At 36.7% G+C, this 22,226-nt stretch overlaps 1 protein-coding gene across 2 annotated transcripts in view; it reads left to right on the top strand.

Moving 5' to 3' along the window:
- Nucleotides 1-22,226, top strand: part of COG6 (component of oligomeric golgi complex 6) — an 84,758-nt gene that overhangs the window by 27,075 nt on the left and 35,457 nt on the right. For both annotated transcript variants that reach the window (XM_077158031.1, XM_077158030.1), the window contains exons 8-13: nucleotides 1,443-1,536; nucleotides 5,936-6,064; nucleotides 6,139-6,230; nucleotides 7,567-7,631; nucleotides 12,634-12,725; nucleotides 16,313-16,430. In XM_077158031.1, the coding sequence (XP_077014146.1) occupies nucleotides 1,443-1,536; nucleotides 5,936-6,064; nucleotides 6,139-6,230; nucleotides 7,567-7,631; nucleotides 12,634-12,725; nucleotides 16,313-16,430 (590 nt within the window). The remainder of the gene's footprint in view (nucleotides 1-1,442; nucleotides 1,537-5,935; nucleotides 6,065-6,138; nucleotides 6,231-7,566; nucleotides 7,632-12,633; nucleotides 12,726-16,312; nucleotides 16,431-22,226) is intronic.

Below are 22,226 nucleotides of genomic sequence, written 5' to 3'. Positions count from 1 at the left end.
TTAAGTTGAGACAGGAAAGAACAGGGCACATCTGACTGAAGGGGTTGGGATTGATCTGGTCAGCTGGTTGCACCTGTGCTGTGTGCTCTGCTGCGCTGGTTGCACCTGTGCTGTGCTCCGCTGCGCTGGTTGCACCTGTGCTGTGCTCCGCTGCGAATACCTGACCGTCAAGGTGATTATCTCTTGGTCTGAAAAACCTCTTCTGTTTTCCCTCTCTTTTTCTTGTTTGTCCTGTTCTCTCCCATCTGAGGTGTTGTCTTTCTCTTTTGTCTCCAAATGTGTCCTCAACCGTCAGGGTCGTGCTTGGGTTCTTCAGCTCTTTGTGAAGGCGTTAAATCCCAGAGAACTTTCCCATCTCTTAATACCCACTTCTGGAAATAGTTATGTGGCTCTCAGTAGCCTCTACCCTATGTTATTACTTAACATTTCATTACAATGTAGCTCATCTCTCCAGTTAGATTTCTGCTTTCTCAATAAATAAACTTGTCTCAAGTTTATTTGAGATCCAGTATCTAACATAGTGGCTCAAACTGTGGGCCTCTGACCCCTGGGGACTGTGGGGTCAGTTAGGACAGCTTTAGTTCTGTAGGCACAGGTGTGTTTTCTCTGATCCCTGGGACTGTGGGGTCAGGTAGAACAGCTTCAGTCTTGTAGCTGCAGGTGTGTTTCCTCTGATCCCTGGAAACTGTGGGGTCAGTTAGGACAGCTGCAGTTCTGTAGGTGCAGGTGTGTTTCCTCTGATCCTTGGGGACTGTGGGGTCAGTTAGGACAGCTGCAGTTCTGTAGGTGCAGAACTGAAGTCCCGCATCAGTGCTTTAAAAAAGCATGTGCAAGGATGAGGGCTGCCTGACCCATAGGTTGGGGTTTCTGAACAAGTTCTCACATTTTTAAAATATAGCAGGCACTTTTTAAACATTTTTATGGATAAAATTAGAACAGGAAAATAAAAAAAATATGACTGTGGAGGTTTTTAAGAGTTTGAGACTATTTTGAAATTAAAGTTCTACTCCTACATACTAAGTATCCACACATACATTTTTGCAAACTGATGAGAGGTTGCCTCTTGAGGGAAGGAACTGTTAAGAAAGCATTTAGTTTGTCCCCTCCACCATTGAGCCTAGCATATCGCCATGCTAATGGCAATTATGCAGTAAATATTTGTTCATTGATTGGTTTCTTCAGAACTATGGTTTTTTGTAACAACAGAATGGAGATTTGGTTATAATAGATAGTTTATATGGTCATTTAAAGTTGTATAAATATTGAAGCTTAAATTTTTGGTTTGGTTGACAGTACAAACTAAATTTTTACTGACATGTTCTTTAACCATTTCCAAGCATTTTTTTTCTTAGAATATTTGCTATAGAATTTAGATTCCTGATGTACAGTGGGCATATAGACCTTTTAATTTAACAAGAGTAATAATGCTAATTATTTTTCAGGTGAATGCAGAGCACTGACACAAGAATCATGTGACATATCTCCGGTATTAACTCACGCAATGCAAGCCCTGCAGGATAGACCTGTCTTATACAAGTTAGTAACGCTTTCCTAATTAAAAATAGCAAACCTACTTTTCCTTTGATTCTTTACATTGGTTTTCAGTATTTTCACGTTCAGTACAGTAGTGTAGTATTTATGAAACTTTACATTGATGTTTCACCTCATGTTGTATGTGTTTCATTTGGGCCACAGCTTATTTGCACATTACTCATAGGACATAATGGGGAGAGGAGAACCAAAGTGCCCCTGTATTTGAACCAGCTGTTGTTTATATAGAGGTTGAGGATCTTTTCTCAAGTCTGTCATTTCATCAACGACCTTGAAATTATAAGTAACTGGAAGTTCTGTGCTAACCCTGCCCTGGAGAAAAGGAGGTTGCGCAGAGGAATGAGGGATGCAGTTACACAGTGATGAAAAAACAGGTCATTTAAAGTCAGGGTTTCATGGATAGGATACAAGAAAATAGGTGTTTGATCCATCAGCTTATGACAGATAAGAGATAGGTGGTATTGCTTTGGTTAAGAACCCTATGCATTTTCAGCTTATTTATATAGTTCCTTTTATTCTGCATTGTTATTTTATTCTTTTATTTCTCATATTAAAATAATGCTTTCTTCCTTAAATGCCTGTAGTAGTATGAAAATGAGCTTCAGGGAGACCGAGGGGAGGCGGTAATTCAGGAAACAGGAATTCGGAGGCTCCTGGTAGGCACTGAGCCCTCTGTGAGCCATCCCTTTCAGGTGCTTCCATGTGAAACTTCTAGAGGGTTTCTCTTTACTCTTGTTTTATGATTGGAAAGTTACTTCTTAGGTAATGAAAGTCCAGAATACCAGTTCTGAAACAGCTGTGTGAAGTCATAGCATTCCAGTGCTGTTTCCTGAATAGCTGCCATGTGTGTTAAGCACCATTTTAAGTGTTAGGAACACAGTAACAAAACTGCATTATACTCATTGCTTTATTTTACAGATGCAAATAAATCCACTGTAATGGATTACATTCACTGTAATTCTAGAGGCCCTGTCCTGGGGACGTGGGATTATGCAGGAAGGCTCATACAATTCTGAGGTAGTGGAAGAGGTATTGAACAGGAGGAAAAGTTCCCTGAGGGAAGTATGTTTGAAGTGAGTTGGGAAGATTGAGTAAGCATTTTCTAGGAAGGAAAGGGAGAACAGGACATTCCAGGTTGTGCCAGTAGCAAGTGCAAGGGCACGGGTTGAGAAGGAGCAGCCCCTTTGGGAGTTGAGTTGCAGGAGCTTACTGTGCCTGCTCGGGCCAGTGGCAAGGGCCAGCCATGGGAACCAGAGCTTCGTGAGATTTCAGATTTCTTTCCTGATCTTGTTGTTTCGATTGTTAGAGCATTCAAAACACGTGCTGTTTGATTTTAATAATGTGTAACATTGTCTGCAGATTAATATTTAACAAGGTTAGTTTAAACGATTTTCCTTTGGGTGTTTTTGTCCACTGGATAGGACATCTGTATGCCAACATGTAAAGAAATTTTTGCTAAATTGTGATTGGTGATCAACCCTTGGAAAGGTGCAGTATTGCATAATGATTTAGAAGGTGGTCTCTTGGGTCAGATTTCTTGGAAGCCCCTGAACTCTTAAGTTCCACTCTCCACTGTTGAAGGAGGATAACAGTGGTGGTTGTCTAGTGGGGTGGTGTAAAGCTTAAATTAGATTGGTCACGTTAGGTGCTTAGCATGATGCTTGGCACATTACTAAATATTGCTATTATTTTTATTTTGAAAGGTGGCTAACTAGAAAGCTATTAATTAAAGGGAGGTGTACATAATAGCCAGGGAGAAAGCTTGAAATACAAAGCAGAGCCACAGGAGAGAGCCAAAGAAGAGTTATCTCTGAAGGCACCTGCCATGGAGTTGGAGGCACTAGTGCAGTTGAGAGGGCGGTCAGAGGCATTGGGAGGTTGATTGGAGAAGGAGGTCTCTGATACCAGTTGATTAGGATAAGGTATATGCTAAGAGAGAGAATTGGTTTTTTCATCAGTTATTTTCAAAGTTGTAGTTTCTTTAAATTTAGATAATTTATCCTGCTAACCACCAGATGGCACTATATGAACTTCAAGTAATTTTTGATGTCTCGAAAGTGGTTCAGTATCATGTACGAGGAAAATATCAGTTACTGAGGTCTCTGGGGGAAGTTGCTGTGCTTGGTTTTTCTTAGGTGGTATTTAACTGGAATGCTAAGGCATTATTAATGTTGAATAAGCCAAGTGTGCATTTTCTGTAGGAAGAAATTTCTTTAGAATAGGATCTGTGTGGGAATTTTGAAAATTGATGATTTCTTCTTTTCTTTGCTAAGTCTTTGGAATTTAAATTATTTAGGAATATAATAATATGTACAATGCTGATCTTTCCTCATCATGAATTTGTTGCATTATTCAGAGAGGCTTCTACACTATTAATTTGCTTTAAAAAAAATTTGATCTTTGACCTAATTTTTCTTCTTTTGATTTGCTTTTTGACCAGAAATTTTCTTCTCTCAGTATATATAGTTAAATATAAAAAAATGAAACTTTCAACTTTTTATCTTAACTACAAGTATTTTAGAATATTTTCATAATTTTAACATTCTCCCTTATAAGTGCATTCTGAATTTTGGACATGTGTTGAAAGAGAATCTGTTTTGGGTTAAAGAAGAATTCCTCTGTCTCTGGGAAAAGATGTCTCATGTCTGCAGGTGTGATTGGAGGTTCGTTGTGGCTCACGCTGCTTTGCAGGAGGATTCTATTAACCTTTACTGTTACCTGTAATCGTGCAGATTAATTCCAGCATGTGTGGGCTGGGCACTGCTCCCTTTAAAATGTCAGCAAATGCACTTGTTCCACCCACAGTGATCAGTCCTGAAACCATCCTTTTAGGGTGACCATCAGGGTCTTGGGAGTGAGGATTTATTTTATGTATTTAAAAAGTTGGTGAGTTTTGGGCTGTAATAAGTAATCATCTGACCATAAGTTTATTTCATAGAATCAGGTGATCATTTAAAAGATTGCTTTCTTCAAATTAAACATTTATAATTTAAGAGCGTGAGGGAAAAAATAGAAGCGAGATTCTTCCTTTAACAAAATAGAAAGTGAATGCAATGTAATTATACTGTTAAGCATACTTAGCTTGATACTGCATTTTCCCTTTCATATGCCAGGATGCCACTGCAGGCAATTTGAAAACCATTTCCTTGTAACTAAAAAAAAATAAAAAACCGAACATGCAGAGAACTACAGTCTGCTTAATAGTGAACATCCTTCAGAAATTTGACTCCTAAAAATGTATAGTTCCTGAACACTTCACTATATTCTTCCTTTTGTGTGAAAATGTTCCCTCTTCCAGCTTTCATGTATTTTCAGAAATGTGTGAATTTTTCATTAAATCAGTAGTGTATTAAAAGGAGAAAACAATAAATCTTAATAAATTCTTTTAGGGACCTTTGAGAAATTCTGGCAACTTTTGTTTATATATTGGGTAATCAAACAGTTCTTAAAATTTGGCCTGGTAAAATATTGTTTAGGGATTTAAAAATTAACGGATTCTTAATCTCCTGACGTTGAATGTGAAAAAGTATTTCTTTCCTGTGTATTTCTAAAATAAAAAGAGCATTCATTGGAGGTGGAGGTGGAAAATAGGTCTTATAGGAGTCAAAGAAATGAGATCTTCTGGGCAACTCAGAGCCATCGATGCTGTTGATGAAGTTTCCCCAAATTGCCCTATATCCCAATTCAAAACTTCCTGTTCCTTACCAATTCCCTCATCTTAGAGAGCTTCTTCTTTTTTTTTTTTTTAACGACAGTAGACTAATTTCATGTAAAACATGTACTTGCTGTATATATGCATGGCCAGTAAATTTAAGGAGCCTCTACAATGTGTAATATTGGAGTCCAGATAAGCTTTTAAAAGTAGATAGTGTCTTTTGGGCAAATTTTAATGGTAAATTGTGACATGTGTAAAGGAGAGTTTTTTAATGTAGAAGAAAGCTTGGTTTTTTTACACTGCAGAGTTGTGATTAGGACCAGCCTCTGAGAACTGGACATCATGGCCTTATGCAGACCCATCGGCCATCATGACTGGGACTACATGTGTATGGAAACCTGGAGAGCCCAGGGTGGCCACCTTGGCTGGGCGTTTCCCTTTTCCCAGATGTGCTGTTCTTTCTCCGCCTTTGTTCTAGTCCCAATTCCCAAAAGTCTTTCTTATGAGGAACGAAAATATGTGCTATTAGATTGAACTTTTGTTATGATAAAGTCATCTCATAAATATTTTTTATTGTTTAAAAATAACATTGCTTGAGAGAGAGCTGAAATATGACTTTTTTTTTAGGATGTCTTGCTTATCTTAGGAATTGCATGGATAATGTGATATAATTATGAGGAGGAAAAACAGCTGTTTTTTTTTTTTTTTTTTATAACTTGCTTCTCCTAGATACACTTTAGATGAATTTGGAACGGCCAGGAGGAGTGCTGTTGTCCGTGGGTTTATCGACGCTCTCACAAGAGGGGGGCCAGGAGGTACACCAAGACCCATCGAGATGCACGCCCATGACCCCCTAAGGTGCTGGCACCAGACAGCATTGTGGGCGGGGTGCCTTTGTGAAGGGAATCTTTACTGACCTGTAGTTTTATCAGGTATGTGGGAGACATGTTGGCTTGGCTCCATCAAGCTACTGCTTCTGAAAAGGAACACCTGGAAGCTCTCTTAAAGCAGGTAGCTACACAAGGTGAGCCCACAGGTGGTTATTGCTAGAGCCTAAATATAGAAAATGATAGAATACTCGGTTTCCACCCTTACTGTCCCTGTTTTCGCAGCAGTAGACATTCCACTCCTGGATGGTACTCTGTCCTTTCCCCTTATTCTTCCTCCTCCAAAAAGGAGGAGTTCACAGAATTACAGTGAACCCATATACCTTCCTTATCAAGCTTAGACACCTCTGCCTCACTTTGAAGGCATTTTTTGAGTATCCTGCATGTTATATCAAATCCTCAGCCTGACATGTACCTTCATTTCATCTGTGAGGAAATGGAGGCTGGGTAACTTGCTTTTACGGTTATGAAGCTAATTCTTTCATTTCTTTCACCCGCCTGCTTTTTCATTCTTGTGTGCCAATAGTACTTATGTTTATATCTTGGTTTCTAGGAGGAAAACCAACCTTCTGAGAATTTCTGACATCTGCCGTTGTAGCATTTCACATATTCTTGGCTGCAGCCACCTTCAGGGCTCTGTTCAGAGTTTGAGGGTTTACTAGAGAATTAAAGGTGTTCTGTTCTGCCAGGAAGTGAAGAGAATTGTTGCGACCCTTATCCCTCGGTTACTCTACCTAGCGTAGCCACAGGTGTTGCCAGGGTTGAGGTTGGAGACAGGACCTAACTTAGAGCTTCAGCTTTTCATTGTGGTGGGACTTAGTGATTACATGGCATTGACACAAAGTCTGCATTTTTTAAAGTTAAATTTCTATGACCTGAATTATCCAATTTAAAAGAATGTATTTCTTTAAAGATGTTTCAGAAAATAATGTGTAGGAGGCGGAAGGAGAACGGGTTGGATGTAGGTGAGACAGGTTTTTCTGAGGGAGGGAGTGACAGTTCTTTTGGGCCTGGGGCGCTTCGTCTGCTAGGAGTGAAGTTGGTCACAGGCTGTGAGGGAGACAGGCCTGGGCGAGTGGGCTAGTGCTAGATGAACGGGGCACCAGATGGCACGGCATGTTTTATTTTCATGTCCTCAGCACAACAGCCTGGGATATGATGTTTGTAGAGTGAAATGCTAATAAACCTTCACATTGTTTATTTTAATATATTTCACAGTCTTTTACTTTACTCTTTTCTCAAAAAACTAGTATTCATTTTATTAACAAATGAATTAACAAGGCTCCCTGGACTCTCAGGTATTAATAGAAATTACCAGTGGTCTAAAAGATATTGAACTTAACAAAAATACTGTTATTGTTACTTAAATGTTTGCCCTTAATGCCATTAATGATATGCCTTATTGTTAGTTTCTTGAACTCAGGTGTAACAAGATACAATATGGAAAAAATTAAATTCTAAAATTAATTTTAGGTGTTGAAGAAAACATTCAGGAAGTTGTGGGACATATCACTGAGGGTGTATGCAGGCCTCTAAAGGTAAAATTTTTGTTTCTATATGTTATGTGGTATCTGATTAAATTATTGTCATATTCTTAGGAGTTTAAAGAAATCAAGCTGTGATTTGCTCGGTTAATACATTAATGTAGGGTAATAAAAACAATTTTTAAATGATAATTTTCTAAAAAAGAAAATGCAAAATATTTTTAGTTTGCGTATGCTGAATTTTTAAAATAAATTGTTTTCCATGTAATTTATGTTAATTGAGTGAAAGTCTATAAAGTTGAAACAGCTATCTATGAATTCTTAAGTGTTTTTTTCTGGCACCTGGTTTGACCTACAACAAATCTTATTTTCCTTTATTAACATTTGCAGAATAATTTGCGATTGTTGTTTTATTTTTCTTCATTGATTGATTTCAGTTTATTCTGTAGAAATTGAAATCCAGAAGTTCTTATCAGGAACTGAATTTTAAAACTAAATTTCTTTGATTTCTGAGATGTTTTGTTTTTGGTATTTTGTCCCAGGCAAGGAAATTTCAGATGGCATACCTTTGTAGAATTGATTACAAATACTTATCTAACTGTATTAGTCAGGGTTCTCTAGAGAAACAGAACCACAGGAGATGTCTGTAAATATGAGATTTATAAAAGTGTCTCACTCAGCTGTGGGAATGCACGAGTTCCAGATCCAGATCTGTAGGGCGGGCTGTGGGCCTGGCAGCTCCGCTGAAGAGTCTTGATGAGTTCCATGGGAGAGGCTCACTGGCAGAAGAAGCAGTGAAAATTCTCTTCTTGCCCCTTTAAAGTTTTCAGCTATCAGATCAAATCCAAGCAATTGGATTATCTCATTTCTGGGAGACTTGTCCTTAGTGGATCGTGGATGCCATCAACCATAGCTGCGATCAGCTTTGTAATAAATGATGTAATAAATCAGCCTTCTGGTTTATCAACCAGCCATGAAAATATCCTTATGGTAATGGTTAGACCACTGCTTGCCTGACCAGACAGCTGGGTACCAACACCTGGCCAAGTTGACACTATAACCTAACCATCACAGAGCTCAATAATGTGTTCAGTAAATAGGAAAGTATTAAGAAATTTTTACTTATATCTCCCAGGTTAAATATCTACTTGGTATAGTTTAGTTTTCAGTCATTAATAGATGATAAAAATATTGCTTGTTTTCTATCTATAATTAATGGAAAAATAAAATGAGAAAAAGGAAAACAAAAAATTTCTTTTTCTATACTTTTCATACCTTTTTATGACTGTAGTTGAGTGCTAGTCATTTTGGTGAGTAAATTTTACTTTATCTGTCTTACTATTTTTTTTCTCTTTAATTATGGAGGAATGGAGGTTTCTTATTACAGCTTTTCCTTTAAAAAAAGAGAAAGTTGTATGGACTGTTAATATTCTAGAATTGAGGGGTGGGGTGAACCTGAAAGTTTCCTCTCATAGTCCGAATAAAAAAATGTTTAAAGTAAGACCCATTGCTAAAGAAGTTATATACCGAAGTCTGCCTGTGTTTTAAAACATACATAGAAATTCCCATTTCCTCTTCCTTAAGTGTGTATGCCCAGAAAAGTGCTAAACAAGTGTAATGCATTGATTGCTCTGTCCACCTGGGAAATGTTGATGTAAGGTACAAAAAGGTAAAAAAGAAAGCTAAGAAATGGGAACGTATTTTCATTGTGAAATGAGGAGAAACTCCTTTGGTTCCTGAACTGACAAACTTTGAATCATTCCATATTTACTGAGTATTGTCATGTTCAGTATTGAGTACTTCCTATTCGTTGACTCTTTCAGTGACTGTTTCCCACGTGTTCACAGTAGCTCACTGGGGTAGTTAGGAGTGAGGTAGTTAATGATCCGGAAGCTCCTCTATCTTTACTTCCTTCATAAACCCCCAGAAAGTTTTTAAGAATTTTCTTCCTGTATGACTGCATTTGGGTATCATAAAATATTTTCAGTGATTTAGTTGTTAGCTGAGGAAAAAGAAATTTTACTTTAATATTTTATTTTGGAATTACCATTCTGATTGTTTTTCTTACTGATCTATTTTTATGTTCATTAATAAAAAAATTCATTCTTCTAATTGTGAAGCAGGTTGTCTTTACCTAGTGATATATGATGTTGGATTTTTGGCTTAGTTGTCATTTAGTCTTTTTTCATTTTGGGAATGAACTGTTTAGGACTAGGGAGTTTTTTGTGTTTTTTTTAGTTAATGGACTATTTTTTAAAGCAATTTTAGATTTATAGAAAATCTGGGCAGAAAAAAAAGAGTTAATATATTGCCCTTCATTTCCTCTGTTATTCACATTCATGTGGTATACATGTTAAAATTGGTGAACCATTCTTGCCACATTATTAAAGTCCACAGTTAACGTTAGGGTTCATGCTTTACATTGTACAGCGTTGAGGATTTTGACAAATAATGATGCCATATGTCTACCACTACAGTGGCATACAGAATAGTTTGGCTGCCCCAAAGGCAGGGGCAGTTTTGCTTTTTAGAAGCATAAAAAGAGGGTTGTAGTGGTAATGGGAGACATTCTTGAAAACTATAAATTGATTTTACTCCACCCTGTATTTAACCTTTTCTATATCTTAATAAAGTGAAGTTTCATAGGTAGTAGACTAAAAACATTTATAAATGTATGCATGAAGATCTCTCTCGGGTTATTTCCTGTTTGAAAAATTCTTGTGCTCTGAGCTTAAAAGTACATATAGATAAAATTACATTGATTGTGGAGAGGGCACTGTGAGCTGAGTCCATTACTTCAAAGGTGTCATCGCCCCAAAGAAGACTACAGCTGGAAACATCAGAATTGATATAGTACATCTTTGTCTTTCAAGTCTCTTGGATAACATGAGTCTTCTTTCATGTGATTGCTCTAGATTCTGAGAGATTCTGAGCCAGCATTTGAATTTTAACTCATTCATTAAAAACTTTAGTGCATTGTATGCTTCCTGTCCTCCTTAAATTTTGGTGGGCTCCATGAACAGCTGTCCACAGAGCTAAAAGGCATGGGAGTTGAAGCTGGAGCTAAACCCTGCATGGAGGCCAGTCCACCGGTGGAGGGTGGCTGTTTGCATCCCTTTTGGGCCTCCCGCTCTCCTGCCCCCTTCCTCATCAGCACCAACTTTCTTGTCTGCTCTTAGATTGCCAGTAACCCATTTTGCTCCTTTGAATTTCTACCTTTCTTTCCCATTGCCTCTGCCACTCCTGACGGCCTTGTTGAGATGCGCTGTTTGTGCAGAGTCTGTCTTGTGATTTTTTTGTCTGAACTCTGTTGACAGCCTTCTTTCCATGGTCAGCACTGTTACAGTTTCCAGGCAGTTGCAGCTGCCTTCGCTTTTTCCCTATTTTCTGTCCTTTTTTTTCCTTTTTAATTTTTGTTTTCCTGGTTACTCTTGGCTTTTGCTAAAATGGTCGAACTCTTATGTAGCCCATAAAAGATATAGCATTTCTTTTTGTGTGTCTCGCTAGCATCTTGTGGTGTGTCGTGTTACCTTTCATTTTCAGTCTGTTTCTGTTGTGTTCATTGATTGCAGCTGAAAGGATGCTGCTTTTTCTAAGAACCTCTGTGTGTGTGAAGAAAGATGGGAGCTGTTTTTCCCTTTCCTTTCTTTTCCTTCTCCTCCCTTCTTTGTATCATTTTCTTTCTTTCCTTCCCTCCCTCCCCTCCTTTTTCTCTTTCTTCTTAAGGGAGATGAAATGGAGAGCATTTTCTTGATGCCTGAAAATTCTAGAAGGCAGGTTGCCATAGAGGTGAGATGGTGTTGTAAATCTGTGGGGGATGTTCTGTCAGACCTAAGAAAATACTAATGTGGAAATTAGGATTTTTAAATTCAGATGCCATTTATGGCCTGTATTGTACTGTAGCTGTTATCCAGTCTGTTGTTTTATGCAAAAAGATGTCTTAGTCTCATATACATAGTAATGTAAAGGCAAATTAATTTCTATAACCTGAGAATTTTTTCATTTACTGGTCTAAGTACATCTATACAGTCTCAGTTTAGCAGATCACATTTACTGGCATTATGACATATGCCAAAATGTAAGTAAAGAGAAGCTTCAACTTTCTTGGGCATTTATTACACATCTTTTGTATATGTACTCTTATACCAGGTATCGTAGAAAAGTAAAAGAAGCAGAAAACACGTCTGTATTCGTGTTTAGAATCTAGTTAGGAAAGTAGGGAGAGAGATTGCAAGTAGAAACTTAACAGATCCAGTGTGAACAGCATGTCAGCACAGGGTAGCTGAGATTATGTTCACTGATCTGGGGATGTATGGAGGAAAAGAGCAGCGAGGAATGGCGTTTGATTAGAAAAAACTCTTGGTAGTTGATCATGAGGCAGATTGAGTTAATTTTGGACTAGATTGGATTTTGCCCTGGTAGTCTTACAAGTTTAGACAAATATATTGAAACTAATTTAAGATTTGTCTGCTTTCCTGTTCTCTGATTAATAGCTAGCAAAAGAAACTTGGTATAATAGTTTTGTTTTGGGGGGGGTCTCTGGCATGGCAGGCGAGAACTCTGCCTGCTGAGCCGCTGTGGCCCACCCGGTATAATAGTTTTAGAGACAATAATTCCTTCATGATTTCTCAATATTTGATGATAGAGCAGTATATTGCCACTGATAATCTATTTTGGGGATATAGCAACCCTATTTTGTGAATTAGTACTGAACTAAATTCCATTATATACTAGTGATAAACTGCAAAATGATCTCGGTGTATTTTTAGTTATAATTTCCTTGAGCCAAATTCTAATAGGCACATGGATTATTTTTTTGTAGAGCATATCTGTGATAAAATGTTTCTTTTCTTTTACTCTCTACGATTCAATACTCAGAACTTCTTTATTTAGGAGGCAGTTTGTGATTTCTGCAATAATAAAATTTTATCTTTATTTTTGGTAGTATTTGTACCACATGTGATTAATAAACAAAAGTTATGCTTCTAGACATTGTTTAATGAAGAAAAGTTATATTTTTAAGAATTGTTTGATTTCTTCTCACATGTTTTAATAGGTTCGAATTGAACAAGTAATAGTTGCTGAACCTGGGGCAGTTTTATTATATAAAATTTCTAATCTCCTCAAGTTCTACCACCATACAATTAGGTAAGTGTAGCAGAGATGTGCTTATTAACCCCGTGTACTGTCTCATTTCCATTAGAACCAGCGTAAGGTTTGTTCTGTTTTTCTTGAGTGTGTAACTGCTTCTAACCATAGGAATTACTGTGTGCATTTGTGCCTACCTCACTCTGTGTTTTCTCTTTTCCTCTTTTCTTCTTACTCCAAGCATAACTATACACACATGCACGTACATAATGGATGGGGCACTGTATTTGTTGAGTCTTACTGCAGGGGTGAAAGAGATCCATGTCATGAAAATACTCAAAATGAGGCCTGTGGAGTGGAATGCCCTGTCCTGAATGTAGATAATCTAAATTCTTTAGCGTTTAGTTTTCTGTCAGTGACTAAATAGAACCATAGCTTTATCTTCACTACATATAAGCTACTTTATCTGATTAGGAACCACCTGTCTTACCTAAAATGTAATCTTTGACTCCAGAATTTAAGCTCATTTTTTTCCATTTCCGATTATCTGTTGGTATACACTTGAGTGCCATTGTAAGTGTCACTGTAAGACTATGTTATATATGCAGTCAGGTTTAAACAGTCCTTCCAGGCTGTATTTTTAGTAGTTCCCATGTTTTTTTGATAACAAAATGATTTTAAAATTACCTTATATCCAGTGTAGCAAAATCAGGAAAAGAAGGCCAGTGTTGAAGGCCAGGAGGGTTATAACTAACAGATCTGTGAGGATGCAGGAGCTCTCTGAGCTCTGCACACTCTACGAGAGCACAGTAGCAGTGTCACCTCCACACCTGCTGGCAGCCGAGAGTAACCAGAACAGCACAGCACAGATGTGGCTCAGAAAACTGGCAAGCTGCATGCTCCCTCCTATAATTTTACATATAGATTTATTGTCTCCATTCCCTGTGACTCAAAAGAAATAAACTAGGTTCAATTGTAATGTTGCAGACTTAGGAAAATAAGAAAATGATACGTACTCAGAGAAAAACAAGCTGCTGAAAGTAGCTAGACATAGCAAATGTTGTGTTATGAAAAAATAGTGGCAAAGTCATTTACAAATTATCTACTTACTACTGCCTGAAATGCAACATTTGAAGATAATGATAACTCAGTTTTTAATGTAGAGGCTGCTAGAAATAGAATCATTCGGAATTTGAAGATGATAGGTTTTTGGGCTCTGAGAATTAGAATTTTTGTGTTTGAACAATTTTCAAAAATTGAGGATGACAGAATCTCTAGATAAATTTTTTTACATGTACTTATGCTATCTGTTCATATATTTCTTCATTTATCCAGTTAAAAAATATTGATTATATTCAAGAGCCTAAACTTATACTCTCTCTAGTAGGAAGGCAAACAAATAGACAAGTATAAAATATTTTGGATAGTGATAAGAGCATTGAGGAAAAGTAGACCTGTATTAGGTCCAGTGTGCCTGAGAGCCTACAATAAGAGTTTGGGTGTGCAGATGACCCAGAAGCCAGGGGACTGGGTGAACTCACCAAGGAGGAAGTGTAGATAAAACAGATGGCCGGAGGCACAGTCAAGATGAGAAGAAATCCACAACGCGAACTGGGGAGAGAGCTAGTGAATAGGAGGAAAAGCCAGGAGACTTGCAAGTTTCAGAAGATTTTTCTCCTTATTCTTTAAAGTTCCTAGAGGATGGATTCTATCAAGGCAGTAAGTAGTGAGCCAGAAAAGGGAAAAGGTGGGAGCCAGGTAGCAGGTGATCCCGCACAATTGATTCCATTCTCTTTCCTGTAAAACTTTTTCTTCTTGGCCTTACTAATTGCTTAGTTTTTGTCCTTGCTTATTTTCTATACTCTTATCTTCTTTTTCAGACTGAAACTCTTTAAGTAAGCTCTACATTTCTCACCTTATAGGTAAACACATCAGAGAAATCTTTCCCCACCGCACCTCTGGGAACCCTCCCTTCTCTTCACCAGCAAAGCTCTCCTGGCCTACTGCCCAGCCTCCATACCAGCCTGCTTGTTCCCTGCTCTTGGGTTCCCTGATCCCCAGACACTTCTGCGTAGCATTGAAATCCTTGTGCTTGTGTTGAATGTTGACTGGGAAGGAAAAGTGTGGGCATTGTGGTGTTGGAGGAGCATCGGGGGAGAGTGCTCAGCTCTTCTCTGTGTCTCAGGGAGCTCATATTCAGTGCTCAGAAGTGGAGAGTTGAGCCCTAGATACTATGCATCTTGGTGGAAGTAGAGAGTGAGACATCAGTGTCTAAAGGCGCCTGGCCCCATTACTGGTACCTGGCAAGTCCTCAGTCAACACTGGTACCTTCTAGACCTAAGTGACTGCAGAGTACAGCTGATAACGCCACCTTTTCCATGAAAGTACCAGTTTCATTTGCTTTCCTTCAATTTTCTTTCCCCTGTCGCTAGGTTTATGCTCTTGTTCACAGGAATACTTGTTTTAATTGCATGTTTGGAATTTATTGTTGTGTGTGGCTTATACTACTTTTTACTATAATATTGTTTATGTTTCAATGTATGTATTATGGCTACCTATGTAGGAATCTGTATGTTGTTGTTTGCTTTATAGGCTTTTCCTTATAATTTGCTTTGTCTGCATGAACTATATAGGAGTACATTCAAATTTATTTTAGTTTCAGTTTACTGTAATATATGGTACTGGTATTTGCTTTTATAATATATCATCATGTATAGTTGTCATTTATCAGTGAATTAGCTGTGTTTTTACTTTGCTGTCTACCAGTCCTTATAAAGCCATTTTCTTTATCTTCAACAATCTGACTTTTTTCCAGGTATAATGAGATGCTAATGTGCCCTCAGAAATTATGATTTCCTGTTGGGTTACAGTATATTTTCACATAAAGTAAAAACTTTCCCCTTAAAAAATCATTTAAAAATCATGTTCACTATGTGAGTTAGAAGAAATTGGAAGAATAAAAATTGGGAATTGTTTTATATACAAGCTTGTTTTACATCATGGCGAAAATGGGAAACCCCTTTGGATGGGGTTTCAGAAACATTCTTATAATAGCAAATTAAGGATCACAGAATATGCTATGTAAATGATTATTTCAGAATACCACATTTTTAAAAATTAGCCTAAATATATTGCTATTTAAGCACTTGTATAAAAATTAGGAACTTTATAAATTTATGCTATTGGTACATAATAGTATGCTATTGATATGCATGTTTGTTTAAAAAATAGCTTAGTTAAGTTTAAATATTTTATCTTTAAATCTTTCAGCCTTATTACATCAGTGTGAAAATCGATGAAATTGTTTTCTTAGAATTAAAATTTTATCTTTCTTGGATAATCAGGACATATATCTATTACAATAGAGAAAGAATATTGGATTACATGTTCTGAACATTCTAACCCATAGTTTTGATAAAAGAGATTGTGAAATGTTGAAAACATAATGGTTTTTCCTCACCTAACTCAAAAGGGAAAAAAAAACCTAATATTTTTATATGAACTGAAGTAATTGTTTTCAATTCACAAATTGTATTTTACATAAAAACTTTTATTTACATTAGATCTTTTGAAGCTTTGTTCTTGGTTAAAGAGCTGATTTGTTTCTGCCCTCTGTTTTGTACTCTGAAATATTCTTTTGCTTTTAGTGGCATTGTTGGAAATAGTGCAACCACGTTGTTGACTACCGTTGAAGAAATGCATTTGCTAAGCAAAAAAATATTCTTCAATAGCTTGAGTCTTCATGCAAGTAAATTAATGGACAAGGTATGTTTAAAAAATGTAGTTCTCATGCTGTTTGAATGAGCCTTTCACATTTAAAGAGGCTGTTGTGAGCTGGCAGTAGCATATTATTGTGTGAGTAACTAATGCTGCTGAATGGTGTGTGCATGTTGTAGAGGGGAAGTCTAGAATTGTGTGTCAGCAGAAGGAAAGCTGGAGGTGAAAACATGGGAATGTATAACACAGCAAGTCTTGTGGTAGATGATGTCCATGATTAACTGTATAAATATAAAAAGTTCTTTCATGAACTAGTGCAAATCTATAACACTAAAATGAGTTAATAATGGGGGGTCTATGGGAAAAAATTGCAAGTTATGGACTACAGTTAACAGTAATATTTTAATACTCTTTCATCAACAGTAACAAATGTACCACACTAATACTATGGGTAATAAGGAGGATAAGGAATATGGGAGGAGTAAGGTTTTCTTTTATATTTTTATTTCTTTTCCGGAATAATGAAAATGTTCTAAATTTGATCATGTGGTTGTATGTACAACTGTGTGATGATACTGTGAGCCAGTGATTGTATACTTCAGATGGTTTCTGTGATGTTTATCTATATCTCAATAAAATTGCATTAAAAAAAAAAGAGGGTGGGTTATTATAGTTTTGCATTGGCATTGACTTATTCCAGTTCCCTATGATGCTCTTCTGAGTTCTTCCTGTGAACGACAGAATTCCTGTTGAGACAGCTTTCTGGACCAGGTCTTAACAGTCTGTGTTTGCAGAACAGTGTAACATTGAGTCATTATTAGAGATACAGTCCTCAACCTACCTTCATTGCCATTTGTCTGTGACCAAAAATGTGTAACTAGAAATGGCATACAGATTGGAAAACTCCTACAAAATATTTTTTTACACAGCTTATATTTTTACCCTTGGATATCCCGGTTTTGTCTTTAGGAGGTTCGTTCGCCTCTGAGCTACAGACCCTACTTAATTATTAAAACAAACAACAGCCAAAATCTAAAGGAGTCCTGGTAGAGGTATACTTTAAATTGGGCAGTGTAGTGTGCCAGGAGCAATGATGAGATTCTTCTTTATTTTTGAATCATTGTTGAGGACTTAAGTTTTTGAAGGATGCATCACAAACACCATGGACAGCTGTATCTATCCATCTATCTAGTTTTTTTTGTCGCATTACTCTAAAAGGCTGATGATACCAGGCACTGTTTTTGTAATACAGTATGGAACAGTGTGTAGCAGTCCAGTTCAGAGCACCTGGTCAGTCTTCCCTCTGCCCAGCTTGGAGAAGTCTGAGGAAAGTCTGCTTCCAGACCCCATGCATGATACAGGTGCTTTCAGGACAGGAGCCTGTATTTGTGCCCTTGTGCTTTCCTGCTTCATGTATTTCTTTGTTTCAGAAGTTTGCTCAAAATCAATTCTGGTTATATATGTTTATATGAGTTCCTTTCTAGACAGAATTATTTTTAAATCATTCATACGAAATAATGGCCAAGGAAAATATGGGTGTGTCCGAGGAGGAGGCATTAGATTACTTATAGATAACATGATCATTGACTTTGAAAATTCAAGGGGATCAACTGAAAAGCCATAAAACCAGTAAATGAATTTAGTAAGGTGGTTGTTGACATGATCAATATGTAGAAATAGATATTTTCCCTGTTTATTTATTGAAGGACTCAATAAATACTAGTTTCGTAAATGACTGTTTCCTTTCAATCCTACCTGCCCTGGCAGTCTCCTGTCATTATTTGCCTTACTTTCTTTTACCTGTTTCCTCAAATCTACTTCCTCCTACCAGAGATCCCAACCTTTGCCAACAGTGGATAATGTGCATTTTGAAAAGTCTCAGCCAATATGATGAGCAAAAGTTGTATTTTACTTTTTTTTATTTGGATTTCTCTAATTCTAGTGAAATTGAACATTGGAAGACATGCTTATTGACTAGTTGGAATTGCTTCTTCATATCCCTTGTCTTTTTCTTCCTGGATTATGTATTATTGTTAATTTCTGATATTAAGAAGATATTACAGATATCTTCAGGTTATCATTTGCCTTTTAAATTTTCCTGTAGTGTTTTCTGACACGTCTTTTTTTTTTTTTTACATGGGCAGGCACCGGACACATCAGTTTTTAATATTTGCGTAGTAAAATCTAAATTTTTTTCTTTATGTTTTTTCCCTTGGGTACATGCCATGCTTGAAAACTTCCCCACAGGAAAATATGTTTAGAGTTTAATATATGATAAAAGTTAGCATCTATCAGTGAAGAAGGGATGGATTATTTAATAATTACGTTTAGATGTATTTTCTTAGGTGTTTCTGTGGGTTCACTTTTACATGGAATTTTTAATCTATCTAAAGTTTATTTTTGTGTTGAGAAAAAAGGTTCTTATTTTCCCCAAATGCTTATCCATTTATTTTGCGTGTTTCTCCCCTGAAAACACCATTAAGTTCCTATCTTAGTTCTCATGTAAAAGTTAGACTGAAAATACAGTGGGAAGAAAAGGTTTAAGCATTAAGGATGGCATCTTTCAATTAAAACCTTGGACAGAATAGGATAAAAAACGGGAAGAAAGTAATTATAACAAATGGCAATATATGAATTGTAGTCTGTGTATGTTCACAGCAGTGAATGAGAACTTTCTTGGCTTATTAAGGTCATTACTGTTTTTGTTGTCATTATTATTATTAATTGTGCCCTAAAATATTTTTCCCAGTTATGAATTGGGCCATTTTTATGAATAGTTTAGCATTAAGTTGAGATTGCAGTATGATATTCTCCTTATAACTTATATGTTTTTAAATACATAACCATTGCAGGTATCTTTGAAAAATTTTCTTTCAAATTTTAATGTTCCGTATTTTTATATCAGTTGTATCTTTCTCTTATTTTGCTTCTTGTAAACCATTTTGCTGCTTATAAAAATATTCTAGCCTTATGCGGAAAACAACATTTACTGCAGAGTATTCTTCATTAGCAAAGCACCTAAGTAGAGATTTTTGTTAATAGACTTTTAAGTGGGTAGTAAAATTGTTGGAAAGAGAACTTTTAAAATGAAAATGTGGCTAGAGATGAACTCTTTTCATATAATTTCTTCTTTGCTTTTCAGAAGACATATTTGGGAGCCAATTTTTTATCTAGTCTGAAAACAGAAAATTTAAGAGTCTCATTTTATTGAAAAATGTATTTTTTTCTTAACAAAATAGTTTGAAGCACTTGAATATCCAATTATGCACACTCCCTTCTTATCAAACACTTTTGAAACCTTCATAACTGCAAATCAAGTAAAAACTATTGCAGATGTGCAAGCATACTGCAAAAGATGCTATGTTCTATCAAATTTAACTTATACAGACATTTTCGAAAATTTTGCTCACTGTAGCAGTAGTACAATTCTAATTCAAAAGGATGTGGAAAGCCATAAACAAACCCCACAGCAAATTAATAGTAGACAGTCAGGATTGATTTGTCCAGTCCTCTGAAATTTGGTTGCTATGCAGTGCAGCTTACTAAACTAATTAATTGAAGGCATACCTTGCTCACCCACCCTAAAAGGTCCTTTAAATAAATTATAGTTTCATTTCTAGCATACACTTACTGCTTCAGATCTCTTTTTACTACTCATAGTATAGTGTGGGGGTCAGTGGTGTGGATCCGTCAACTGGGAGCTTGCCTGACATGCAAAAATGTCACCCCCTAGACCTGTTAAACTCAGCACATGAATTTTAACAAGGGTACCAGCCAACACAGTAAACGAAAGTGACAGTCATACCCATCCCCTGCCCCGAAATAACTGCTGTTAACAGCTTCGTAATTTTTTTCCCCATTTTCAGGAGTTGGAGATGACTCCAGTATTCTTGTAAAACTCTACATTCACTCATATGAAGAGTTCATCCAAAAAAAAACAGATGAAAGTTAGGGAAAAAATACCCCCACTTTGAATAGCATTAGGTAATCAACAATAACACATGTTTAGCAACGTTTCAGAAATCTTTGTAAGTAACATGGGTGGATAGATAGAATATGGTTAGAATAGAATAAGGTTATCGTAGTCTTTTTTTTTTTTTAACTCTATTTTAATTCAGCAGACGAAAAGGAAGCAAAACTATAAAATGTTTGCATAGTTGTCAGGTTATTCCGCCTTTGACTTGCTGGGATGACTATCCAGATTTTAAATTTGCTCTAATATAATGCCGGGGAAATTCTGGATTCTCTTCTTATTCTGAGAAGAGAGTTTTGTCCTCACAATTTGAAACAATTGAAACTGAATATTTGAGTCAGTCCAGCTTTCCTGAGTGAGGGAATGGTGAGTCCGATTGTTAAGCTGAAGCGGTCCACAGTTTTTATTAGGAAACCCAGGCTGTGTTCTGTTTGCTGAGTGTGGACTACATGCCCTTGTTCCAGGCTCAGTCAGCCCAATCTGGGGAGGCATACTGTGCTTAGGGAGTTTTTCTTTGGGCTTGTGATGGATTCCAGTTTTCTGGTGGATAGTCCTGAGGCTTCCCTTACAGAACGGCCGGCCGCCTTTTTCCATTTCCCCGTTTTCTCCTGGGCACTGAATGGTGAGCCTCAGTTAGGAGTCACACTTCACACTGGAATGTAGGCATGAGACTTTTTAGGGGCGGTTATGGATTCTGGGGAGTGGGCAGGCTTAGGAGTCCTGCTCTGCTTTTATCCCCTCCCCTCTTGGAGTCTTTGTCTCCTTCCTCGGCTGTTGGTTTTAGTGTTTACTGCATAAGCTCATGTTTTTTTTTTGGGTTGCTGATATTTTTTTTCCTTGGGTATTTCATTTTACTAGGTGTCAGGTATTAGATAATTTATTGAACATTAGGTTTTGATCTGCCGTCTTATCCCAGAAGGCCGATGTATTAACCCTTTTGATATGTTGCTGGATTCAGTTTGCTAGTATTTTGCAGAGAAATTTTCCATCTGTATTCATAAGGGATAGTGGTCTTATTTTCTTGTGTAGCTTTCGTCTGCTTTGGGTACAGGTAAAACTTATCTCGTAGAATGAGTTGGGAAGTATTCTGTCCTTTCTTTTTTTTTTGAGCGTTTCTGTGATACTGGTGCTAATTGTACTTTACATGTTTGATGGAATTCACCAGTGTAGACAGCTAGTCCTGGGCTTTTCTTTGTGGAAAGTTTGATTACTGATTCAATCTCTTTATTTGTTGCTGGCCTATTGAAATTTTTAATTTTTTTCTTTGGGCAGTTTTAGTATTTTGTGTGTTGCTGAGCATTTGTCTGTTTTATTTAAGTTATTTGTTGACATGGAATTGTTCTATGTATTCTCTTCTAAGCTGTTTCATTTATGTGAGGTCTGCAGTAATGTGCAAAAGAACCCACTTTTGGGTTCATTGATTTTTCTCTGTTGTTTTTTTGTTTCATTTATTTCTGCTCTGATCTTTATGATTTCCTTCTGTTTGTTTTCAGTTTAATTTGCTCTTCATTTTCTAGTGTCTTAAGAAAGAAGGACAGTTTATTGATTTGAGATCTTTACTTTTTAAATTATAGACATTTATAGCTGTAAGTTTTTCTCTAATCATTGCTTTTGCTGCATCCCTTAAGTTTTGGTATGCTGTGTTTTCATTTTCATTCATCTCAGGATATTGTCTCATTTCTTTTATGGTTTCTTCTTTTGACAAATTGTGTATCTAAAGATACATTATTTAGTTTCCATGTATTAGTGAATTTCCCTTCCTGTTATTGATTTCTGATTTTATTCCTTTGAGTTGGAGAACGTACTTTGTAAGGTTTGAGTTCAGTGATATTTGTCTTATTATGTAACATAAGGTCTGTCCTAGAGAACAG

Source organism: Tamandua tetradactyla, chromosome 4 (assembly GCF_023851605.1).
Source record: "Tamandua tetradactyla isolate mTamTet1 chromosome 4, mTamTet1.pri, whole genome shotgun sequence".
NCBI classification, from domain to species: Eukaryota; Metazoa; Chordata; class Mammalia; order Pilosa; family Myrmecophagidae; genus Tamandua; species Tamandua tetradactyla.
The sequence above is the reverse complement of the archived record's forward strand: the minus strand, read 5'-3'. Positions and strand labels throughout refer to the sequence as shown.